The sequence below is a fragment of the Protomyctophum parallelum genome (assembly GCF_964188405.1).
Source record: "Protomyctophum parallelum genome assembly, chromosome: 10".
NCBI classification, from domain to species: domain Eukaryota; kingdom Metazoa; phylum Chordata; class Actinopteri; order Myctophiformes; family Myctophidae; genus Protomyctophum; species Protomyctophum parallelum.
Genome location: NC_139704.1, coordinates 7181620 through 7201957, shown reverse-complemented (window position 1 = coordinate 7201957; position 20338 = coordinate 7181620). Strand labels below are relative to the sequence as shown.

The 20338-nt window shown below is 44.1% G+C and overlaps 1 protein-coding gene across 1 annotated transcript in view; it reads left to right on the top strand.

The window, feature by feature from the left end:
- Positions 1–20338, top strand: part of cfap46 (cilia and flagella associated protein 46) — a gene marked incomplete at both ends in the record, with an annotated part of 96052 nt that overhangs the window by 24715 nt on the left and 50999 nt on the right. The window contains 13 exons of the mRNA XM_083774304.1: positions 1636–1848; positions 3253–3460; positions 7820–7969; positions 9542–9655; positions 12164–12324; positions 13247–13378; positions 14143–14308; positions 15688–15760; positions 16109–16244; positions 16694–16880; positions 18197–18353; positions 19364–19578; positions 20079–20216. Coding sequence (XP_083630430.1) covers positions 1636–1848; positions 3253–3460; positions 7820–7969; positions 9542–9655; positions 12164–12324; positions 13247–13378; positions 14143–14308; positions 15688–15760; positions 16109–16244; positions 16694–16880; positions 18197–18353; positions 19364–19578; positions 20079–20216 — 2050 coding nt within the window. The remainder of the gene's footprint in view (positions 1–1635; positions 1849–3252; positions 3461–7819; positions 7970–9541; positions 9656–12163; positions 12325–13246; positions 13379–14142; positions 14309–15687; positions 15761–16108; positions 16245–16693; positions 16881–18196; positions 18354–19363; positions 19579–20078; positions 20217–20338) is intronic.

The window sequence follows — 20338 nt, the reverse complement described above, 5'->3', positions numbered from 1 at the left end:
AAAGAATTGCATTTATTAGACCTAGAACGTTGGGCGTCAAAAGATTTATGGGTGTTATTCTACACTGGGCACAGATGCCATCTGGATAATTGCCATCTGTCAGATTTGCTAAGGGTCTGCTTGGGGATGGTCTGTATACTGGCCTTGGCCAGACTATTACTCTGTGACCGCAGATTTTTGAAGTGGTGGGTCGAAATGACATGCCAATACTTCATGATAGCGTTTTCATCATATAGGTCTCATGAGTATAGAAAGTGAGTGATACGTCATACCCTTTTGCACTTCTTGTTTAAAAAGTCAGATTGCGATCAACATTATTATAGGCCTCGTCAATGCACTCCCTGGTTAGGAAGTGTTCCTCAGAAGCCTTTGGGATTTGGGGGAGGACTGTGATGCTATCAGGGCTGTCAAACCAACCAGTCATGGGAAGAAAATGTTAACAGTTTTGAATTGACCAGATAGTGCATGGTCAGCAATGATCCATTAATAAAATATGCGGCCCCCCCTAGCTCAGGGGCCCCTGGGCCTGGGCCCAACAGGCCTTTTGGATAATCCTCCCCTGCCTGTATATAGCCTGTCTGTACTGATGACCTGTCCCTGGTACTCCAGTCAATGAACTTTGCGCTGTTAAACTTGTTAAGCGTGTTGGCTCTTGCAGTATGTTGAATAATGTTGAAAGTTATGTTTGAACTCATGAACTTGTTCTCATCATATTTCTCCACTTTATTCTTTCCTAACGGAATCCTCCAATTAATTTGTATTATCATTATTTATATAAGACACAGTATATGTGTTACTGTATCTATTTCTGTTTAATGTATTATCCGTGAAGCGCTTGGCAACTTTGGAAAAGTGGCATCATCTCTGATCCCACTATGATAACATTCTTTCTAAATTCGATACGCACTCCAGGACATGTTGTTAGATGTAAAGTTTTCTGCCGTTCTTTCTCTCGCTTCCAAATGCTATCAGTCGAGTCTATATTTGACATTTAAAACAAGGAATAAATGCATACAGTATAATGTCAAGCAGTGCTAAGCAAAAGAAGCTAAATTCACAAAACCTCCCAAATGCACAGTGTTACAACATTCAACACTTCAAAACGTCAAACACGTCAAATCTTTAAATCCATATAGGATGTACAAACTCCAATCCCCTTTCTACTATAACTTTCTTTCTAAATTCGATAAGCACTCCAGGACATGTTGTATTATGTTAAAATGTCTGCCTTTCCTTTCTCTCGCTTCCAAATGCTATCAATCCAGTCCATCTTTTACATTTTAAAACGGGGAATAAATGCATACAGTATAATGTCAAGCAGTGCTAAGCATAATGGCTAAATTCACTGTGCCTTGCTTTCTCTCGCTCTCCAACACAAACTGTGTCTTCCCTGTAACTACTTAAATCCTATATACTTTGTACACTGGAGTCCCCCAGGGGTCTTGACTTGGTCACCTCCTTTCTTCCTTTTTTTTCCATCTACATTCTACACCAAATGTCTTTGTCCTGGAAAAAAACCGACCTACAAGCTCACAACTCATTGTGCTACGATGTGCTGTGACCTTGTAGGTCGGCAATTGTTTTTGTCCAAGCGAGGCACGAACATGCATGCGCTCTTTTTCCCACCATCTTCAGAGACTGGATCCAAGGTCTGTCCGCTCATGCCACATCCAGCTTCCTGCGGGCAGCAGAGCTGGGATCGGAGATCAAAGAGCGTTGGGTGGTGGCCAACGCGGCCGTGTACCTGTGGAATTACAACAAGCACCTTCTGCTGTCTGGAGAGTACCTCCACCTCATGCCGACGCTCCAGAGGCTCGTGGAGATGTTGAGGCAAACAGAGTTCTATGGGTGGGTCTGAATCACAGAGCATTGCTCCTTGTTGAGACCTGAGAACCAGATTCTACAAAATGTCTTCTAAATCCTGACAGTTTTCTGAAGAACCTATGTTTCTATATCAGTGGTGCTCAAACCCCCCCAGAATGATCTGTATTCGGCCGCCGACCACCATCTTAAAAACATATTTTGTTCCCCCCCCCACAGAAGTAAAGATTTGAGTTAAAAACGTTCACTGTGAAAGAATATATATTCAAAGATTTGAGCCAAATCTTCACGATTTTTCAACGGCTAAAGTTTAAAATTATGGTTAAAGTGGTTAAAAGCCTAGCTGGACTAATTGGAGGTTTAAAAAGAAAAAAACCTTTCACATCCAAATAAGCCTCGCTTCTAAAAGTTCCGAAGTGTAGTAAAAGTCACCCTGCTGTACAGTACATGCTAGCCTGTCAGTTACCTTTTAAGATCTTTATTTAAATCTCCATTTCGTTGTCTGAGGAGCTGTGCCTCTGATATCACAGAATAAGAAGCGTGTTAAACTCCAAGGCCGTGCGAGACAGAATTAAATGTTCATGAATACTGACTAAACTGACCTACCTACGGCGCAGTGGGGGTAATTATGTGGATTTATCGAGATTCATTGATATTCCCCCTTCTGCAGTGTCCAAGAAATTATGCGGACACATTTAATCTCCAATTTCATGGAGAGTAAATGAACTGAATGAACTGTCTGGTGCTGGGACTCTGGTGCAACGCACAGGTCCTCGCTCTACTCTTGGTGAGAGCAGGAGTGGACCTGGTGAGACAACCCCCAGAGCCTAGTCCCTCCATGTGCCAGAAGTGTACCTCCCAGCCCTGGCAGAGTAGTTCTGGAGTAGTTCCAACGGATTGTGTGCCCCTGGTTTTTCCCTAGTGTGACTGATTGAGGGTAGCTACTGGGACGTAAGTCGGGACTTGATCACTCCCGGCTGGGTCGCCTGAGTGAGGGGTGTGATGTTGAGAGACCCGAAACCCTGTTGACCTCAGGATACATCACTGAGGATACGTCCCAGGTGCATCCACGCGATGTTTTTTTTGTTATAGTTATTTTATCTGAAATAATTTAGGGATTAAAGCACCACATCAAGTGCATTTTTGTTTCTTATTTTTTGAGCAGTGCCCAACCACTCCAATGACTAGCCGCATGTGTATGTCTGTACTGTATGTATGTCTGTTAAGTACAAGCAGCTGTAATACCAGCAGCAGCGGTATTACTGTGTTGTTGAGCAGCCCTGGCCATTGTGTGTATGTCTGTCTGTCTGTCTGTTTAGAGCAGCCTGCACCGCTCAGTTCACATGGGTGTGATTTATAACATTTTTCCTAGATAATGTCACAAAGGGAATTGTCCAACATTTAGCAGAACGCTCCTTCTGTGTCTGGCAGGGATCGCGTTCTGTGTGTGCTGCTGTGCGACGCGGTGGCTCAGGGCTTCATCCAACCCCTGTGTGAACCAGAGGACCGCCGCAGGGCAGCTCCGGCCGAGGACAAGGCAAAGAAAGGAGCCGGCAAGTTGATGGAGAGGGCCAGTAGCCTCCATGGTGGCGTCCCCCTAGACCCAGCTGCCCTCCAGGACATCCGGAAGGCTTTGGAGGTAGGGGTGTGTGGGTGTGTGTGTCTACATACATATTACATACTACATATCTGAGCATATAGTAGAGCGTCCCAGTCCTGCCCCCTTCCATGACGACAAGTCGCCCGGAAGAGAATTTCCCATTCTTTTATTTTTCTCCCATAGACGTTTCAAAAAGTATTTATTTAAAGACCTGTAAGCCTCGGACAAAGCCAACTTAGATGGTGACATATGACATGACAAAAACCTTTTTTTGGGCCGAACAAATACTAAAAACAACAAAAGTGTTGTACCCTGCCCTTACGGAGTGCAGCTGGGTGGGTGGGTGCCTGGGTATGAGCACGAAAATAGCATGGTTGTTTTTCACCAACTGCACAATCAAACACACACTCACATATTAACTGTATATACTGTATATGATGATTTCGGGTGTGCCAGTACAGTACAGTGACAGTACAGTAGGCTACAGTACAGTAGAGGGACCCCCACACGGTAAAGCTCTCCACACACCGGGCGCAAATTCGGATTTTTAAGTGGCGTTTCCCCATCGGTTTTCCGAAAAACGCGGCCGGTGTGCAACCACCACGCATGTACTTCTCAGAGTGATTAGCCTACTAATGATTGACAGGTGCGGCCGCTTTGGGAGCGTGGCTGATGATGCCTGTTGGAGAGAGTGAGACTGATTCCACGGTGCTTGTCCAGCGCATGGAAATTATACGTTCTCATCAGACATTTATATTTTGCTAAACTGTAGGTTATATAAGCTCTGTATCTGGTTGATTGCGGGACGATGCGGGATTCGCGGGGGCCGCTGTTTTCTTTTTGACCGCCCGTGCCCGCCCGCAGGCATTTTAATACCGCCCGCGCCGCCAACATTTACGTTGGGTCACTTCACACAGGTGTGATTTCTTTCTTATTTCTAATTTTTTTCTTCGTCCAAAAATTGTGTTTCGTTGTCACCATCCGAGTTGGTTTTGTCCGAGGCTTACAGGTCTTAAAATAAATACTTTCTGAAACGTCTATGGGAAAACAATAATGAGAAATACTCTTCCGGGCCGCTCGTCGGGTTTGGGATTGTAACACTCTATAGCAGTGTGTTTTGTGCCTTTTTATTTATTCTCTGTCAGAATGCAATACACTGATGCATGAACTTTGAAGACAGAGTAGGTATGCAACGGTTTACGCTGTAAGTGTTGAGCTGGCGTGGCTGGTTTGAAGTTTATTTGATTCGTCAGACCGCCCGATCGGCGTGTTTCAATCTTTCTGCACGCCGAGAGGTTCGTTTGTTTCCTCCCGCACAAATAAAAACACTTAACTGCTGACTGGAGCAGATAGACTCAAATGCTGACTGAGACAGTTTGCTCATGCAGGCGGAACGCGGGCTATTTATTAAATATCAAAGACTGGGGTCGTGTTACGACGATGGGGAGATTGATGTACAGTACATTGACCTGCTCTCTCGTGCGTGGAGCTACACTGAATGGACTGTGAAAGTAAGACGAATCTCTTTGAATCTCTTTATTTTTTTTGCATCAAAGTCTTTCCTCCATCTTCTGCAATCAATCTGCTACTTTGCTACTACAGGGAAAACATGCACATATAAATATTTTACTATTTGTTTTACTCTTTGTTTGCTCTTTCTTGCACTCTGTATTCTATCTATTTGTTCGCTGTGCTTGCTGTGTTTTTGTTATGAATGCTACACTAGCTACTGAATGCTGCTGTGTTGTCTGAAGGAAGCCAAACTAAAATAAGTTTGACTCTTATGTACCTGTACACAAGATGTAACGATAAAGTACAACCTTGAACCTATACACATATATCACACACACACACACACACACACACACACACACACACACACACACACACACACACACACACACACACACACACACACACACACACACACACACACACACACACACACACACACACACACACACACACACACACACACACACACACATTTTAACAATTTATTTATGTCCACACAGAGGAAATTGCTGCACCTGAACTATAAAGGTATCCTTCCTCCAAGTAGTACTGCTTATCAAAATGTGAATTGCAGACTTGAAAAGAAAATAATCCAAGGCACTCCGTCTTTGGTGAAAAATTAAATAGTTTATTTGAAGATGATGTAATGTATTTGTCCACACAGAGGAAATTGCTGCACCTGAACTATTTATGCAAAGTTACACAAATACACACACACACACACACACACACACACACACACACACACACACACACACACACACACACACACACACACACACCCCCACCCCCAGCCCTGCAAGTACACACACACATACACAATTCACACACGGCCCCATTATTACATGGCCTCATTGTACCAATGGACTCTTATTCCTCTGTTCTTGCTGCTGCAGTTAAAATGCTACTTTTCTTCTCTTATTACCGGTACATTCAAAGGACCTGCCAATTCCCATAAGTTCATACAGCGCCTTATTATCAGTGAATTATCAACTAAAACATCGTCCTTTTTTGAAGATGAGTTAAAAATACCCTTTCAAACCGTTTCACTCTCACTTTCCTTATTGGGAAAACTGGAAAGGAAACAGTAGATACAGTAGATTATTATTATAGGAGGTTATCCCTCCTCCTTCGGAGGCAACACAGCAGGTGAGCAGTCGATCCTATAATGATCATGCATCGATGTAGAGTCTAACTCTCCTGCTGGATGGTGGAAGGTTCAAACGGCGGGGAGTAGCAGCCAGGGGCAACGGAGGGATGCATAAAAAAGGGGAGTTTTGGGACTGATAACTGCACAGATGTGCCATTCCATCTCTATCGTCACGCTCTCCTGATGCTACTGCTACTGAAAATAAGTGTCCAGCAGGGGAACAAACTCTTATCTATTCAGGGAATCTGAATAGAAGGAACATAACACCGTGGCAAATGCCCCCCCCACCTTTCACTGACAATGTTCTGTTTCTGACTGCACTGACAATCTACTGAACTGTTCTGTTTCTGACAATGCACTGACAATCTACTGAATTGTTTCTGTTTCTGAAAATGCACTGACAATCTACTGAATCGTTCTGTTTCTGACTGCACTGACAATCTACTGAATTGTTCTGTTTCTGACAATGCACTGACGCTCTACTGACAATCTACTGAATTGTTCTGTTTCTGACAATGCACTGACAATCTACTGAACTGTTCTGTTTCTGACAATGCACTGACAATCTACTGAATTGTTCTGTTTCTGACAATGCACTGACACTCTACTGAATTGAATCAGGACAACATCTCAAACGGCACATCTTTATATTACAGGGCTTGCTGTGATTGGATATTATGTGATAATAGTAGGATAATAATGGATATGTTATAATATGGATAATATGTGATTGGGGGTGGCAGTGGATCCGTGGTAGTGTAGCCGGTAAACTGCAGGATGGAATAACCGTTCGAACCCGTTCCCAGTTCGAACCCGGCTCCCCCAGAGTTGGTGTTGAAGTGTCCTTGAGCAAGACACTGAACCCCTAATTGCTCCTCATGTGCAGGTTGGTGCCTTGCATGGTTTCCTCCGTCATCGGTGTGTGAATGGATGAATGTAATGCACAATCTATGTAAAGCACTTTGGATAAAAACGCTATATAAATGCACCATGAACTCCTATTTTCACGTACAGTACTGTACACTGCAGGCTTTACGTCACAGAAGACTCGTTGTCTTGCGTGAAGATGACTTGGTCTATACAGCGTAGCCAAAGACTAGTGTGTTCACTTGAAGAGAGAGTCTTGCAGATACATAATATACTGTAACATAACACCACTTTATGAACGCTCTTATCTAAGGTGCCTCGCAGACAGTGTCGTTAATGCAAACACTTTCAGCGAGAGAGAGGCCCCCCATGGGAGTTTCACCCGTGTTGTTGATGCCCTGAGCTATGCTTTGCTATAGCTATAGAGGAACATGCAGTAGTAGACAGTGTTGTTTTCGTTGACTAAAACTAAGACTAAATATTCTGACAGTTTTGTCAACAAATACAAATTAGACTAAAACGTTAGGAAGGGACTAGTGGACAAGACATCCAGTATAAGTCATTCTACACTTGGTTGCATGCTGAAAATAGCCGATCTACAAGCTCACAACGCGTCGCACTGCATTGCTATTTCCAGCAAGTGTAAAATCAGTCATTACGACGGCATCAAGGCCCGCCAAAATACATTTCAGTCGACTAAATCAACTGTAGTTTTAGTCAACTAAAACCTTATGACATTTAGTCGACTAAAACCAGACTAACACTAAAACATTCCGGGTGACTGAGAGAGATTATGACTAAAATGGAAATTTTAGCATTCTATAATGTTGTCACTTACTGCACAGTCATATCATGTCTTTCTATAGCTGTGTGACTACGCCCTTCGCCTGTCCAACTGCAACGTCCCAGCGGAGCGTGTCCCCATCACAGTGAGGAAACGAGTCGTGGCAACATGGGTGCAGATCAAGACACACCTGCACCAGCAGATCGGTCCAAAGATGGACGTCGATGACGAGGTATTATACTCACTGATGCGCTAATTTAACCCATTTAGGCCTGAAAAGAAGTGTTCTAAATCCTGGCAGTTGTCTGAAATGCCTATGTTTCTGTATCAGTGGTGCTCAATATTTCATGTCAAGGACCCCCAGAAACTATGTAATTGTCCTCCAGGGACCGCCCCAGAAGCAAAGATTTGAGTTAAAATGTTCACTCTGCAATAATATATGCTCAAAGATTTGAGGCACATGTATAACATAATGCTTTAAAACACCAACATGGGTTCCCGCCCAAAAAGAATAAATATATATATATATATATATATATAAACTATCTACAAGCTCACAAGCGTCGGCACCACAACGTATTGTAAGCTTGTGAACATCTGTATTGTATATTTTTTTAATGTTTTGTTGTGATTGCCTGAAATGCCAATCCATCCACTGTAATCCTGGGTTTTTTGACTACCATGAAGCAGCATGCATTGATGGCATGGCAATTTTTCCATTCAATTAACATGTGACTAATTAGTTAATTCTTAATGTTAAGCTGTTAATTACTGTATATATATCCTCTAATTCCTCTGCTGTACCGAGCCATTTCTGGGCTTACTGGTGTTATTATGGACGTATGTAAATGTGTCAGATATGGCAGATTTTACCCTGAAAAGCTCCACCTTCCCTTCCCCCCCCAAAAAATGGGAGGCATAATCTTCCATTCTTACCTCGCGCTGGTCACGCTAAAGTCTCTCTAGAAGCGTTAATATTCCAAACGAGAGGCATGCTGAAGTCAGGAATGAAGACAGAACATTGTCCTTTTCGTCAAAACCATGGAGAGTTCCCTAGATTAGGAGCCATTCTAGTACATTGCAGGAGAGGCCAACCCAAAAGAATATATATATTTTTTTATATATCAATAAAAAAAGACCAAAAGATGCCTATACACGTCCTTAGCACCCCATGGTTTTGATATAAAAGACGTGTATACACATAAAATTGTGTTAAATGGACTGTTTGATTCTTCAGCAGAATACGTTCACTGTTGATTGACTAAGTATACAGTCAAATCCATCTGTGTATCCATCGGTAATTACGGGTCCATTTGGTTACATTTGTATACACTCACAGAATCTGAATGAATCGCTGTGAAACGGGGTCACTTCCACACGCGCAAATTAAGCAATGCAGTGTTAATATAAATGGTAATTATCTGTAATTGCAATCAATAAATCATTCATCGGCTCATTTTCCGCACAACGGGAAGTCATGCATTATCGACGACAGCATCTCGTATGCATTTGGAACACATGCTGAATAGCATACAGTGAGTTTCAGAATGTGGGTACGCGGATGCATAATTTATGAGCATGTAGTAAAATACTGTACGTGGCTGTATAATTATACATAACTATTGTATATCCATCAGTTGTGTGTGTGTGTGTGTGTGTGTGTGTGTGTGTGTGTGTGTGTGTGTGTGTGTGTGTGTGTGTGTGTGTGTGTGTGTGTGTGTGTGTGTGTGTGTGTGTGTGTGTGTGTGTGTGTGTGTGTGTGTGTGTGTGTGTGTGTGTGTGTGTGTGTGTGTCTCCCCTGCAGTGTGTAAATGAGTCTGTATCGGCCATGACGCGCGTGCTGGTGGGAGTGGAGATGCTCCGGTACAACAGCAGCAATCCCAGGCAGATGGAGTTCTCTGTACCCAGCCTCGCCACAGTATGTAACTCTACGTGTACATCTGGGCTTTCACTTCTAGTGATTTTTACTAGTCGACTACTTGTTCAACTACCTTTTATGTAACGACCTATTTGTACATTTAAAAACTGTGTACATTGATGACCATAAACTAGCATTGTAGGCTTGCAGCTGATCTTGAGGCCTACAAAAACCAAAAATCATTTTTTCTTATCAACTAGTCAACTAGTACCAGCAAGGTCGACTAGTGGATTTACTAGTCGACTGGTTGCTTAAAGCCCTAGCGTACATTCCCACTATTATTTTTTTTACATGTCCAGATTGCACGCAACAGATGCCCGGCGCGGGCATGCAGCGCTCGCATCCCCTCTTGTCTGAGACTGTGTTCATAAGTCTTGCAAGCGTGCCCTCATCACTATGCATCGGTATACGGCTGCTGATGGCTTTTGTGTGACTTGACTTGTACTAGTACAGTACATTGTTCTATTTTTAATTTGTGGCTGCCTTCGCGTTAAAGAAACATTTCATCCCAACTCCCTCGCTCCGTCTTTCTGTCCCCTCCTTTCCTTTGTTTTTTTTTTGTCTCCCGCTCCAATCTCCCCAACCCCCTTTGCTTTCGCCTCAACTCCCACACTCTTCTCCTCTCGTTTTCCGTCACTCTTCTTGCCCCAATTCTGTCCCCCTTTTTCTCCTCCAATTTTTGGTGGAGGGAGGAGTCCATGGTGACATTGATCAATTCTTGATAAAAAGCTTCTAATATATTATTTAGGCCAGAGAATCTATGAATCTCACGCTATTAAGGCAACCGGCTGGTTCCACACGCTGCACAAGGTGCCCCTTTTTTTCGCTTGAGCACCTGCCCCTCTAAATGTCTGTGCACGCCACTGCCCCGCCTCCCCCTCTCCCCTTTGTTATTTCTCCTTGCACCCTTTCTCGCTGCCTTGCTCGGGACTCATACCCCCTTTCTGAAACCATCTCCTCGCCACTCGCCCTACACACTTGCCCTCGATATGCGCGTTCACGCGAGGCTGCGCCATATTAAGTGTTGTCCAAAACCAAGCAGCCTTGAGTGGAAGTGGCTTATAAAGCCCTCAAGAGCGAGTCTGTGCCGATCTAGACTCGATTGCCTTGTGCAGCCCTGCTCTCTGTCCACATGTAAACCGCAACCTACAAATGTAAGTACCACCACAAATAAATGATAAATAAACTCCTAAACAATCTTCATCTGATGCAGAATAGACAACGCTCCAACTGATGTTCACAAGGGCTCTTTATTTACCCCACCGTGAAAAAACTAAATGAAGCCACACAAACAAAACAACTTTTAACACAATGATTTATAAACACCATGGATGTATATGACATGACATTTTTGACAGTCACGCTGTATTTCCTTTTTCCATATTAATGAAATCCACATGTCACACAAACATACACGATGCAATGCAATATAACTGTACAAACAAAATAACAGGTAACACAATTGCATGATGGTAACCTAAACCACCATGGCAACGAATGGTGTCTGTTTCCTGTTTCTGCACAAGGAGGGCGAGTGTATTTCCAAACAGTGTTTTATACCCAGCACCCTAATCAAGGGAACTTGATTCAGCTGGAGGGGCACTTCCTGACGAGGGAACCTCCCGAGAGCACTTCAAGTCAAGGGACTGGTTTCAGAAAGGGCCATATACTGTACCTGTTTTCCATTGCTCTTCTTGTACTCTCCCATCTCCTCCTCTGCTTCCTCGCCTCCCTCCCTTCCTTCATCTCAACCCTGCACATCTCACCCGCCTTCTCTCTCTCCCTCACTCCCTTGGCTTAAATTATTTTCCCTCCCACTCTCTGATGAGATCCCAAATTCCCTCCCCTCCTGACTCATTCCGTGTTCCTGCTCCTTCATGCCTCCACAGTACATTTCCTTCTGCCCCCTCTCGTCCCCCTCTCGTCTAGTGTTGATTTTGTTGACTAAATCTATGACGGAAATGTTCATCGACTACCTATTTGCACTGAGGGAAACTCTCCCTCCATAAAATATTAGAGAGGGACTTAGTGGGAGAAGAGATCCAGTACAACTAAAAGACAAGGTATTTTATGCTTGGTTGCATAGTGAAAATAGCCAATCTTAGATCGGCTATTTTCACTATGCAACCATGTGTAAAAAAAAGCCATTACGACACCATCAAGGCCTGCCAAAATACATTTTAGTCGACAAAATCAACTGTAGATTTAGTTGACTAAAATCTTGTGATATTTAGTCGACTACAATTCGACTAAAACAAACATTTCAGATGACTAAAACTAAATGAAGATTCATTCAGTCAAAGACTAACTAAACTACTGGCCAACACTACTGGCTTGGGCCGTCTTAGCGGTCCAGGCACCTTGGCTGGTAGTCAAGCATGACAGTGTGTCGCGGGTTCGAGTCCCAATCCCGACGAACTTTGCTGTGTCTTCCCACCCATCTCTCTCCCCGTTTCCTGTCTACCTGTCTGTCCCATCGTGTGACACGTTTCCCTTATTTTTTTAAAGCTGGTGCGCATGACGTCCGACTGCCTGTGGAGCGATGCGGTGGTGGAGCTGCAGGTGTGGGCCCAGCTGGCTGCCCTGTGCCACCGTGCCGAGGAACACGGCCTGGTCCTGCTCTGCACCCAGAGCGCCTTGCGGCTGGAGGCCGCCGCGCCCTGTGCCCTGTAAGTGTATCTAACCCACCGCCCTGTAAGTGTATCTGAGCCACCACCCTGTGCCCTGTAAGTGTATCTGAGCCACCGCCCTGTGCCCTGTAAGTGTATCTGACCCACCGCCCTGTGCCCTGTAAGTGTATCTGACCCACTGCCCTGTGCCCTGTAAGTGTATCTGACCCACTGCCCTGTGCCCTGTAAGTGTATCTGACCCACCGCCCTGTGCCCTGTAAGTGTATCTGACCCACCGCCCTGTGCCCTGTAAGTGTATCTGACCCACCGCCCTGTGCCCTTTAAGTGTATCTGACCCACCGCCCTGTGCCCTGTAAGTGTATCTGACCCACCGCCCTGTGCCCTGTAAGTGTATCTGACCCACCGCCCTGTGCCCTGTAAGTGTATCTGACCCACCGCCCTGTGCCCTGTAAGTGTATCTGACCCACCGCCCTGTGCCCTGTAAGTGTATCTGACCCAGTGCCTGGCATGGCTCTGTTGTTGAACATTAACGTCGGGAAAGTTACACGACTGACCCACCCAGGTGATGGCAGTAATACTAATGACTGTAGTCATGCCGTGCAACATGGAAACTCCCGTTGGACCTCGTTAAATGTCATGCACATTTGTCCAGTGCATAGCCTACTGCAGGCCTTGTTGACAAGATTTAGAAGACATTTTGGAACTCGCAACGCATCGCAGTGTGTTGTGTTGTGAGCTTGTTAGATCTGCTATTTTCGTTCATTAGTTATTTTAAGGTGAAAGAGTATTTGAAGTGATCAAACACAAGAGAACACAAGAAGCATTGTCCATGCACACGAATGTCTCCGAAATGTTATGGCAATAATAGGTTTGGAATGAATACCTAAATCATCATCATTACATTTTCAGTCTTGAGATTGTATTTGTTGCTTCATTCCATGTGAACTGCTGTTCCATGCAGCTACGGCCTGTCTGCAGTGAACCAGATGCTGAGCAGTGTGGCCTGTCTGAGGGCTTTGAGCTTGGTCCAGGAGTCTAATGGTGATCCACGCAGTTACACTGATGCTCTGACGGTGCTCCTCTCCAGTGTCAGGTGCTGCTCACTACTGTATACATCTGTGGTTTTCAACCCTTTTCATATCAAGGCCCATTATGTATTCTGCATTTGAGCCACTGACCACCATTTGTGACCAGATTTTTGCCATCGCGCAAATTCCAGCTTTTCACCAGAGGAGAAAAACGTATTTTTTTTTCCAAAATGAGTTGATAGCACAAGCAGACTCTTTACATGTAAATATGAATTAAATGCTTAAACATGTAGCTAGGTCACTGTAATGTTAGAGACCACAGAAGTGAACCTTTCAAGCCTGTTTTCTCAACTCGCTGTTTTCTGCAAGACATTACTCTATAAGCCATTTCTCCAAAACTGGAAAAAAGCTTTCATATGACATGAATGAATGAATTCAATATGGTGTCCACAATTCCATGCTGTATTGTACCATTAGGAGAGATAACAGGCAAACGTTGATCAAAATAACAATTATTCTACATTGTCTAATCATGTAGACTTCTTGTCAATTATGTAATGATTCTAACCCTAACTATTTTTTTCCAATGTAATTTGAGCCTCATTCAGAGGTGGTTTCAAATCTGATTTGAGGCGATCTGTCTCATTCTGAATGCAACAACCTGCAAATATGCAATTCATTATCTACAAGCTCACAGTCACGCAACGCGTCACAACATGACTCGTAGATCGGCCTATTTTCAGTGCGCAACACTGCACACAGCCCAGACCAGACCATATAGACCAGGCTTTCTAATCATTACAAGCATCTGTGCTCCTCTCTCTCTCAGCTACGCAGAGAAAGCCGAGGACATGGCCCTGTGCACGGCTGCAGCCAGACACTACTGGAACGCCTGCCTGCCTCTGACACACACCCCGGCTGATAGACGCCGGCTCCAGGAGCCCCTGGAGAAGATCCTGAGTGCCTTGACCAAACTGGGCAACAACAAAGACACTGTAATGTATACAATAAAATATAAAAAAATCACACCCGTGTGAAGTGAGTGGTGCAACTCTGTGTGTGTGTGTGTGGGGGGGGGGGGGGGCGTTTCAGACCCCCAGGAACGCGGGCTGGTTTTGGTGTGCCGCCCCGCGTCAGAAACAGTTGAGAAATGACCTTGTGGGGGTCCCTCTACTGTACCCTCTACTGTACTGTACTGTACTGGCACACCCGAAATCATCATATATAGAGTTAATATGTGCGCCCAGCCACCACACACATAACTCAAAAAATGACCAATAAAAAAAGTTAGAATATTGCACTGTTCACAAGTTATCTACCAGAAATCTCTCTCTGATATACAGTATGTGCTTCTGAACTATGGAAATGCTAACTACCCACAATGAATGGACGATGGACACTGAACCCTGAAGATTCTTGTTGGGCACCCTATTGGCTATATTCACACACCAGCCATTTTCCTCATATTTGGAGGGTGGAAATTCTGGAAAACCACAGGAGGCGCAAAGGACTATCATAATTTTTTCCATAAATACCTCAAGGTTTAGTCGCAGACTTCTTTTGGCGGGGAATCTTCCTCAATAAAGGCACTAGAGTGCCCAGCAGATGAGGCAGATTTTACTCTGAAAAGCCCCCGCCTTCCATTACCCCCCAAAAACCGTGAGGCATAATCTTCCATTATCACGTCACACGTGAGTCAGAAATGCGTACAGAACGTCTGCGTTTTGGTCAAAACCATGGAGAGTGCCGTATATTTAGATTAAAGGGACACTTTAGTCGGGCCGTAAACAAGGAAGTGAACGGCAATTACAGCGATCTCGTTTGAAAAAAAGACTTGTGTAGACACGTCCAAGACCCCTCACAGATTGATTAGGAAAGACGTGTATACACGTCATTAGCATAATCAGTGTTAACATACGATTATCATTGTCATTTATGTCATTCAGTCATTCAGCAGATCTACAATTTGCCCCACGTTACAACCTGTACAGCTTGTGTAGATCCGTCTATTTTCACACATGAAGTGTAAAGTGAGTTCACAGTCTAGAATTTATATTTTCAGTTTGGGGGGAATTATTGCCAGCACTTTCAGAAAATGTCCTTCAGGTAACTTTATTTAATTGCCACGGGTAGCGTTTCAGCACAAAGCTACAAGCTCATATCGCGCCACCGAGTGGCGCGATACGAGCTTGTAGGTCTGCTATTTTTGAAAAATCGAAGAGCGACTGACATTTTTAGAATCTGATCTCAGGTCAGAATGGGTTCATCAGACCAGTGTGTGTCCGGCGGAAACCTCGTATGAATCTGATCTCAGGTCAGAATGGGTTAAGGGCACTGACGTGTTGATGCTTTTCTTCTTCTTTCTCTCCTATAGAAGCAGGGGAAAGTGAATTCCATGACAACCCTCCCTACGGCGGCTCCTGGGAACCCTCAGCCTGAAGCATCGAGTGAGTTTGTAAAGGAACTTCAAATGCAGTGCATGTATGGCTTTTTTAGTATCTGTGCCCTTGCTAACGGCTTCATAAATGTGTTCTTCCATACCGCCGCTAGTTAGCGGGCACAGAGCGTTATTCCTCCCGCAGACCCGCATGATAACAGAATGAAGCTTTGAGCTTTATGCATGTTGTATATTGCTTTGTGCGTCTTAGTCTGCGCAGTGAACTGGCTGGTGAACCCTGAGCACTGTGTGTGTTGAGTTTTAAACTCATTCTGTGGGCTTTATTTCCACTGTTTGCACCTGTGCGTGTGTGTGTATGCCTTTGTGTCTGTGTGTGTGTGCGCGCGTGTGTGTACAGGTGAAAGTGATTTGGCCGTTCGAGTCGCAATTTACCGCCTCCTGTTCTACATCCACGTTGATAGATCAGACTGGAAAAGTGCATTGCAGTTGCTGGACAAAGCAATCAGAGACATGCCTCGAACGAGGCACCGTCTGTAAGTACAAAAACAACACAACATCTGGGGATCAGAAAGTCCCTAGCTGGTCCCCAGGGGGACAAAGGACAGGGAGCACTAAGTATGAAAATATACTAAAGCGAGGAAGAAATAAGATATTGCTTTAGATATTTCTTGAATATTGGCAAGGATAATGAGGACTTAAGTGATGCATCTAGAGAGTTCCACAAATGAGGGCCTCTCAATTTGATGAACGATTGATGTTTTGAAGTACGACAAAATGGTAACTCAAAATCATCTCTTTGCCTTGTGGGGTATAGGAGTGAATGTCAAATGAATATTATTTGTATTTCATTGCACGCTCAGTTTTTTAAATACATAATCAATATTTACTCGCTCTTCATGGCGTGTAAAGATGGGATATATCATCATGACATTGATTATATCACGCCGTGGCGGCCCACCACATGGCTGTGTGTATCCTCCAGGCTACTGGATAAACACCGCGTGTTGACGCGCGCCAGGCTCGGCCAGAGCGTGTCGACGGACATGCAGAGGTTCAGGGACGGAGGAGGAGAGGTCTACTGCTCTGACATGTGGCGCCGGGTGGCTCTGTGTGCCCGGGACCCGAGCCAACAGCTGACCTGCTATCAGAACGCCATCACATCTCTGGTGGTATGAGAGCGACAGTAATACAATAAATAAATCATAAAAAATAGTGAGGGGGGAATGAAGTTTTCAATTCATTATTAAGTCATCATAAAGGGCCCTATTTCCGCCAGTGCTATATACCCCTTGCGCAACAGGCAGAGGCTACAGCTATATGGGGGTCCTTGGAATGGAAAACTAAGCTCAAGAACTACCATAGAGATTCACAAAAATATTTGTATCAATTAGAATCAAGCCATCCAAGATCGTGGTGAATCATGACCTTTGATGATGAAAAACGAAAACCGCTAAACAAAGGGTATTTATTAAATGATTAGTATATCATACAATTATTATTTTTTTCTTCACATAACCAAAAGTGATGAATCACCAGGATCCTGGCTTAAAATAATTGATATAAATATATTTTTTGGAAACTAGTGGAACTAGTGAAACCAGAAAACCACGGCCACTGCTATGCCTCATTAGTCTGCTATAGTATTCGTCATCACTACAGTCACTATGGTGACGAGATGCTGTAGATCAGTGGTTTTCAACCATTTTCATGTCAAGGACCATTATTTATCCTGCATTTGAGTCACGGACCACCATTTGATGACATTTAGCCTCTCAGACCCAAGACTGTTCTTAGAATAGTTTGTTTTCATTGAAGAAGATGTCCACGATCGGGGGGGTGGTTGCCAGTTCGACTTCGAACCCGCAGGCTTCCCCAGAGTTAGTGTCCTTGAGCAAGACTCTGAGTCTGAACCCCTAATTGCTCCCGATGTGCAGGTTGGTGCCTTGCATGGTTTCCTCTGTCATCGGTGTGTGAATGGGTGAATGTAATGCACAAGTTAAGTAAAGCGCCTTCGATAAAGGCGCTATATAAATGCACCATTTACCACGATTCCATGCTGTATTGATGTTGGTACCTTTAGGACTTAGGAGAGATAACAGGCAAACGACCGAACTTTGAATCAAAAATAATTCTTCTACATTATCTAATGTTTAACGATAATTTAACTCTTGTAACATGTGTAGCATGAAACATGGTTTAATTTTACACTCTTAAGCTATACACTGCAGTATTATGGTCCATTTGGCTACCAATTCTCCATTATTTAAGTTTAGCTGGGGACCACTGGTTGAAAACCCCCTGCTGTAGATCAAGCATGCATCCTGTCCTCATCCTGTGTCCTCTGGTATTATATGGGCATTTTGGAAGTGGATGTTAAGAAGTCTACATCGCCATCTTGTGGAGCCAACATGTCATTACATGTATTTTGTGTTTTATGTTGAACTGCAATAGATAATGTTCTATTATAATGTCCTATTTTTTTCAGAGTGTTGAGGGTCAGTGGCAGAAGGTGGACTTTCTGCAGGAGTTTGGAGAGTGGCTTTACAGCCAAAACTTCCCTATAGCCGATACCCAGAACCAGGTCCAGTGGGCCATAGACATCCTTCTACACATGGACACAGCACAGGCAGAGGGAGAAAATGGTTAGTTGCTAAATACAAAAAAAATCACATCCGTGTGAAGTGAGGGGCTTTCTTATCATCATACATCATCCCATTCCGGACAATGAGAATTTGCGTCCTGACATCTTCAATGTTTGTGTTTACGCAATGTTTGGGTTTACACAAACACTCAAAATGTTCCATTCATTGTCAATGGAATTTAATGTTTGTGTTAGGACAAAGTTTGTGTTTACACACACTACAAGCTGAACATAGGAGCGGCTGGCGCCCCTCAAAACGTGCAGTCCAGTCATATATTTGTTGCAGGACAGGAGAGAAAGTGGCATTAAATAAAAATATGATTTTAAGTCCTCTGAATTGCAGTGATTTGTAGTGTGCTACAAAATGTCTGTGTGCTACAGAAATAACATTTTCACCATTCTCATAGCCTGAAGGAGAGGGGAAACGGAATGATGTGATTTGAGCTAAGGGTCACATCTCTGTAGTGTCGGCTATTATGTATTCTTTTCTCGGATGGAATTTCTACACTCTGTGAAATTCTAAACCCGGTAAAATGCTGCTCAATGGAAAGTCAACTCCCAAAGGATGACTGAAAACAGCCATACAGAACAACAAACACCACAGGCTTCTGAAAAGCACTGCTGCGGGTTGCATCTTTGCATCCGTTTTAAGATGCCTACTGTGTACAACTTAAACCTTTAACCCATTTAGGACTGAGGCCAGATTCTACTAAATTGTCTTCTAAAATCATGAACGTTTTATGAAAAAAACTATGTTTCTATGTCGGTGGACCCACAGAATGATATGTATTTGGCCGCTGACCCCCATCTCAAATATATATATATATATGAAGCAAAGATATGAGTTAAAAAAACGTTTGCTGTGAAAGAATATATATACAAAGATTTGCACCAACATTTTCACGACTTGTACAAATGTAACATTGCAATAAGATTGAAAAACGTCACACCAGCGAGTAAACGAATGAACGGTGGCATTTAACATTAAATGCATCATTGTGTGTACTGTAGAGGCCCAGTCTAACGATAGAGATGTGACCTCAGTGAAGAGCGAGTGGCCGGTGGGAATGCAGACAGGCTCCGTGTTGTTCAGACTGAAGGAGGTGAGGCGTCTGGACAGCCTGGTGAGAGCATACACCTTGCTCGCTGTCATGGAGGACAGGACCTCACCCCAGTACCAGCTTCACCTGCTCCGAGCCTATAGCTTTGTCCTGCGGATATGGAAGGTAAGAGTGGCACCACCCGAAACACAATCGCCACTTCTTAAGAAAACATTTGTGCCCATGCCCGAGGCGGGGTTGGCGAAAGGGCCTTTCTGTGTGGAGTTTGCATGTTCTCCCTCTGTCCTCTAGGGTAGGTAGTAGGTACCCTCACAACAAACATGCAGTAATCCTGGTCTCTAAACCGCCTCCCCCTGGCCAGCCGGGGTGCCTGATGGAGGGGAAAGGAAATGGTTGTTATAACGTGTTCCTTCCAACCATGGAAACTCCCCCCTGTCAGGTTTAAAGGAGCGACTTGGACACTCATGCATGAAGGAAGCATGAGTTCAAGTCCGTTGCTCTCCCCAGGTTGCCGGAGGGTGTGTAGAGCCCAGGATCACATTAGATAATTGACACAGGGGTGAAGAATGGGTTACAAAATCGTGGGACGATTTTCTTTTTTTTAATGCATTCAGTACATTAAGAAAAGAAAAGAAAAGGCTGTGAGCTCTCGTGTCTCTGCACAGGGGTCTATGGCAGTGGTGCATGAGGCGCTCAACGAGACGGCAAATAATTTGCCAGCTCAGAAGCCCCCGTCCTCTGCCTCCAAGAAAGACAAGAGCACAGACAGAGGCAAGGGCAAGAAAGATAAAGACATTCAGCCGGTAAGGATGTGGAATCACTGTTTCCAATACACGATCAATAACAAACCATATATTTCATCCTGCCGTTTTCATTTAGTTAAATGTCATTTTTTAACATGAAATGTTTCTTGTTGTTCACATAA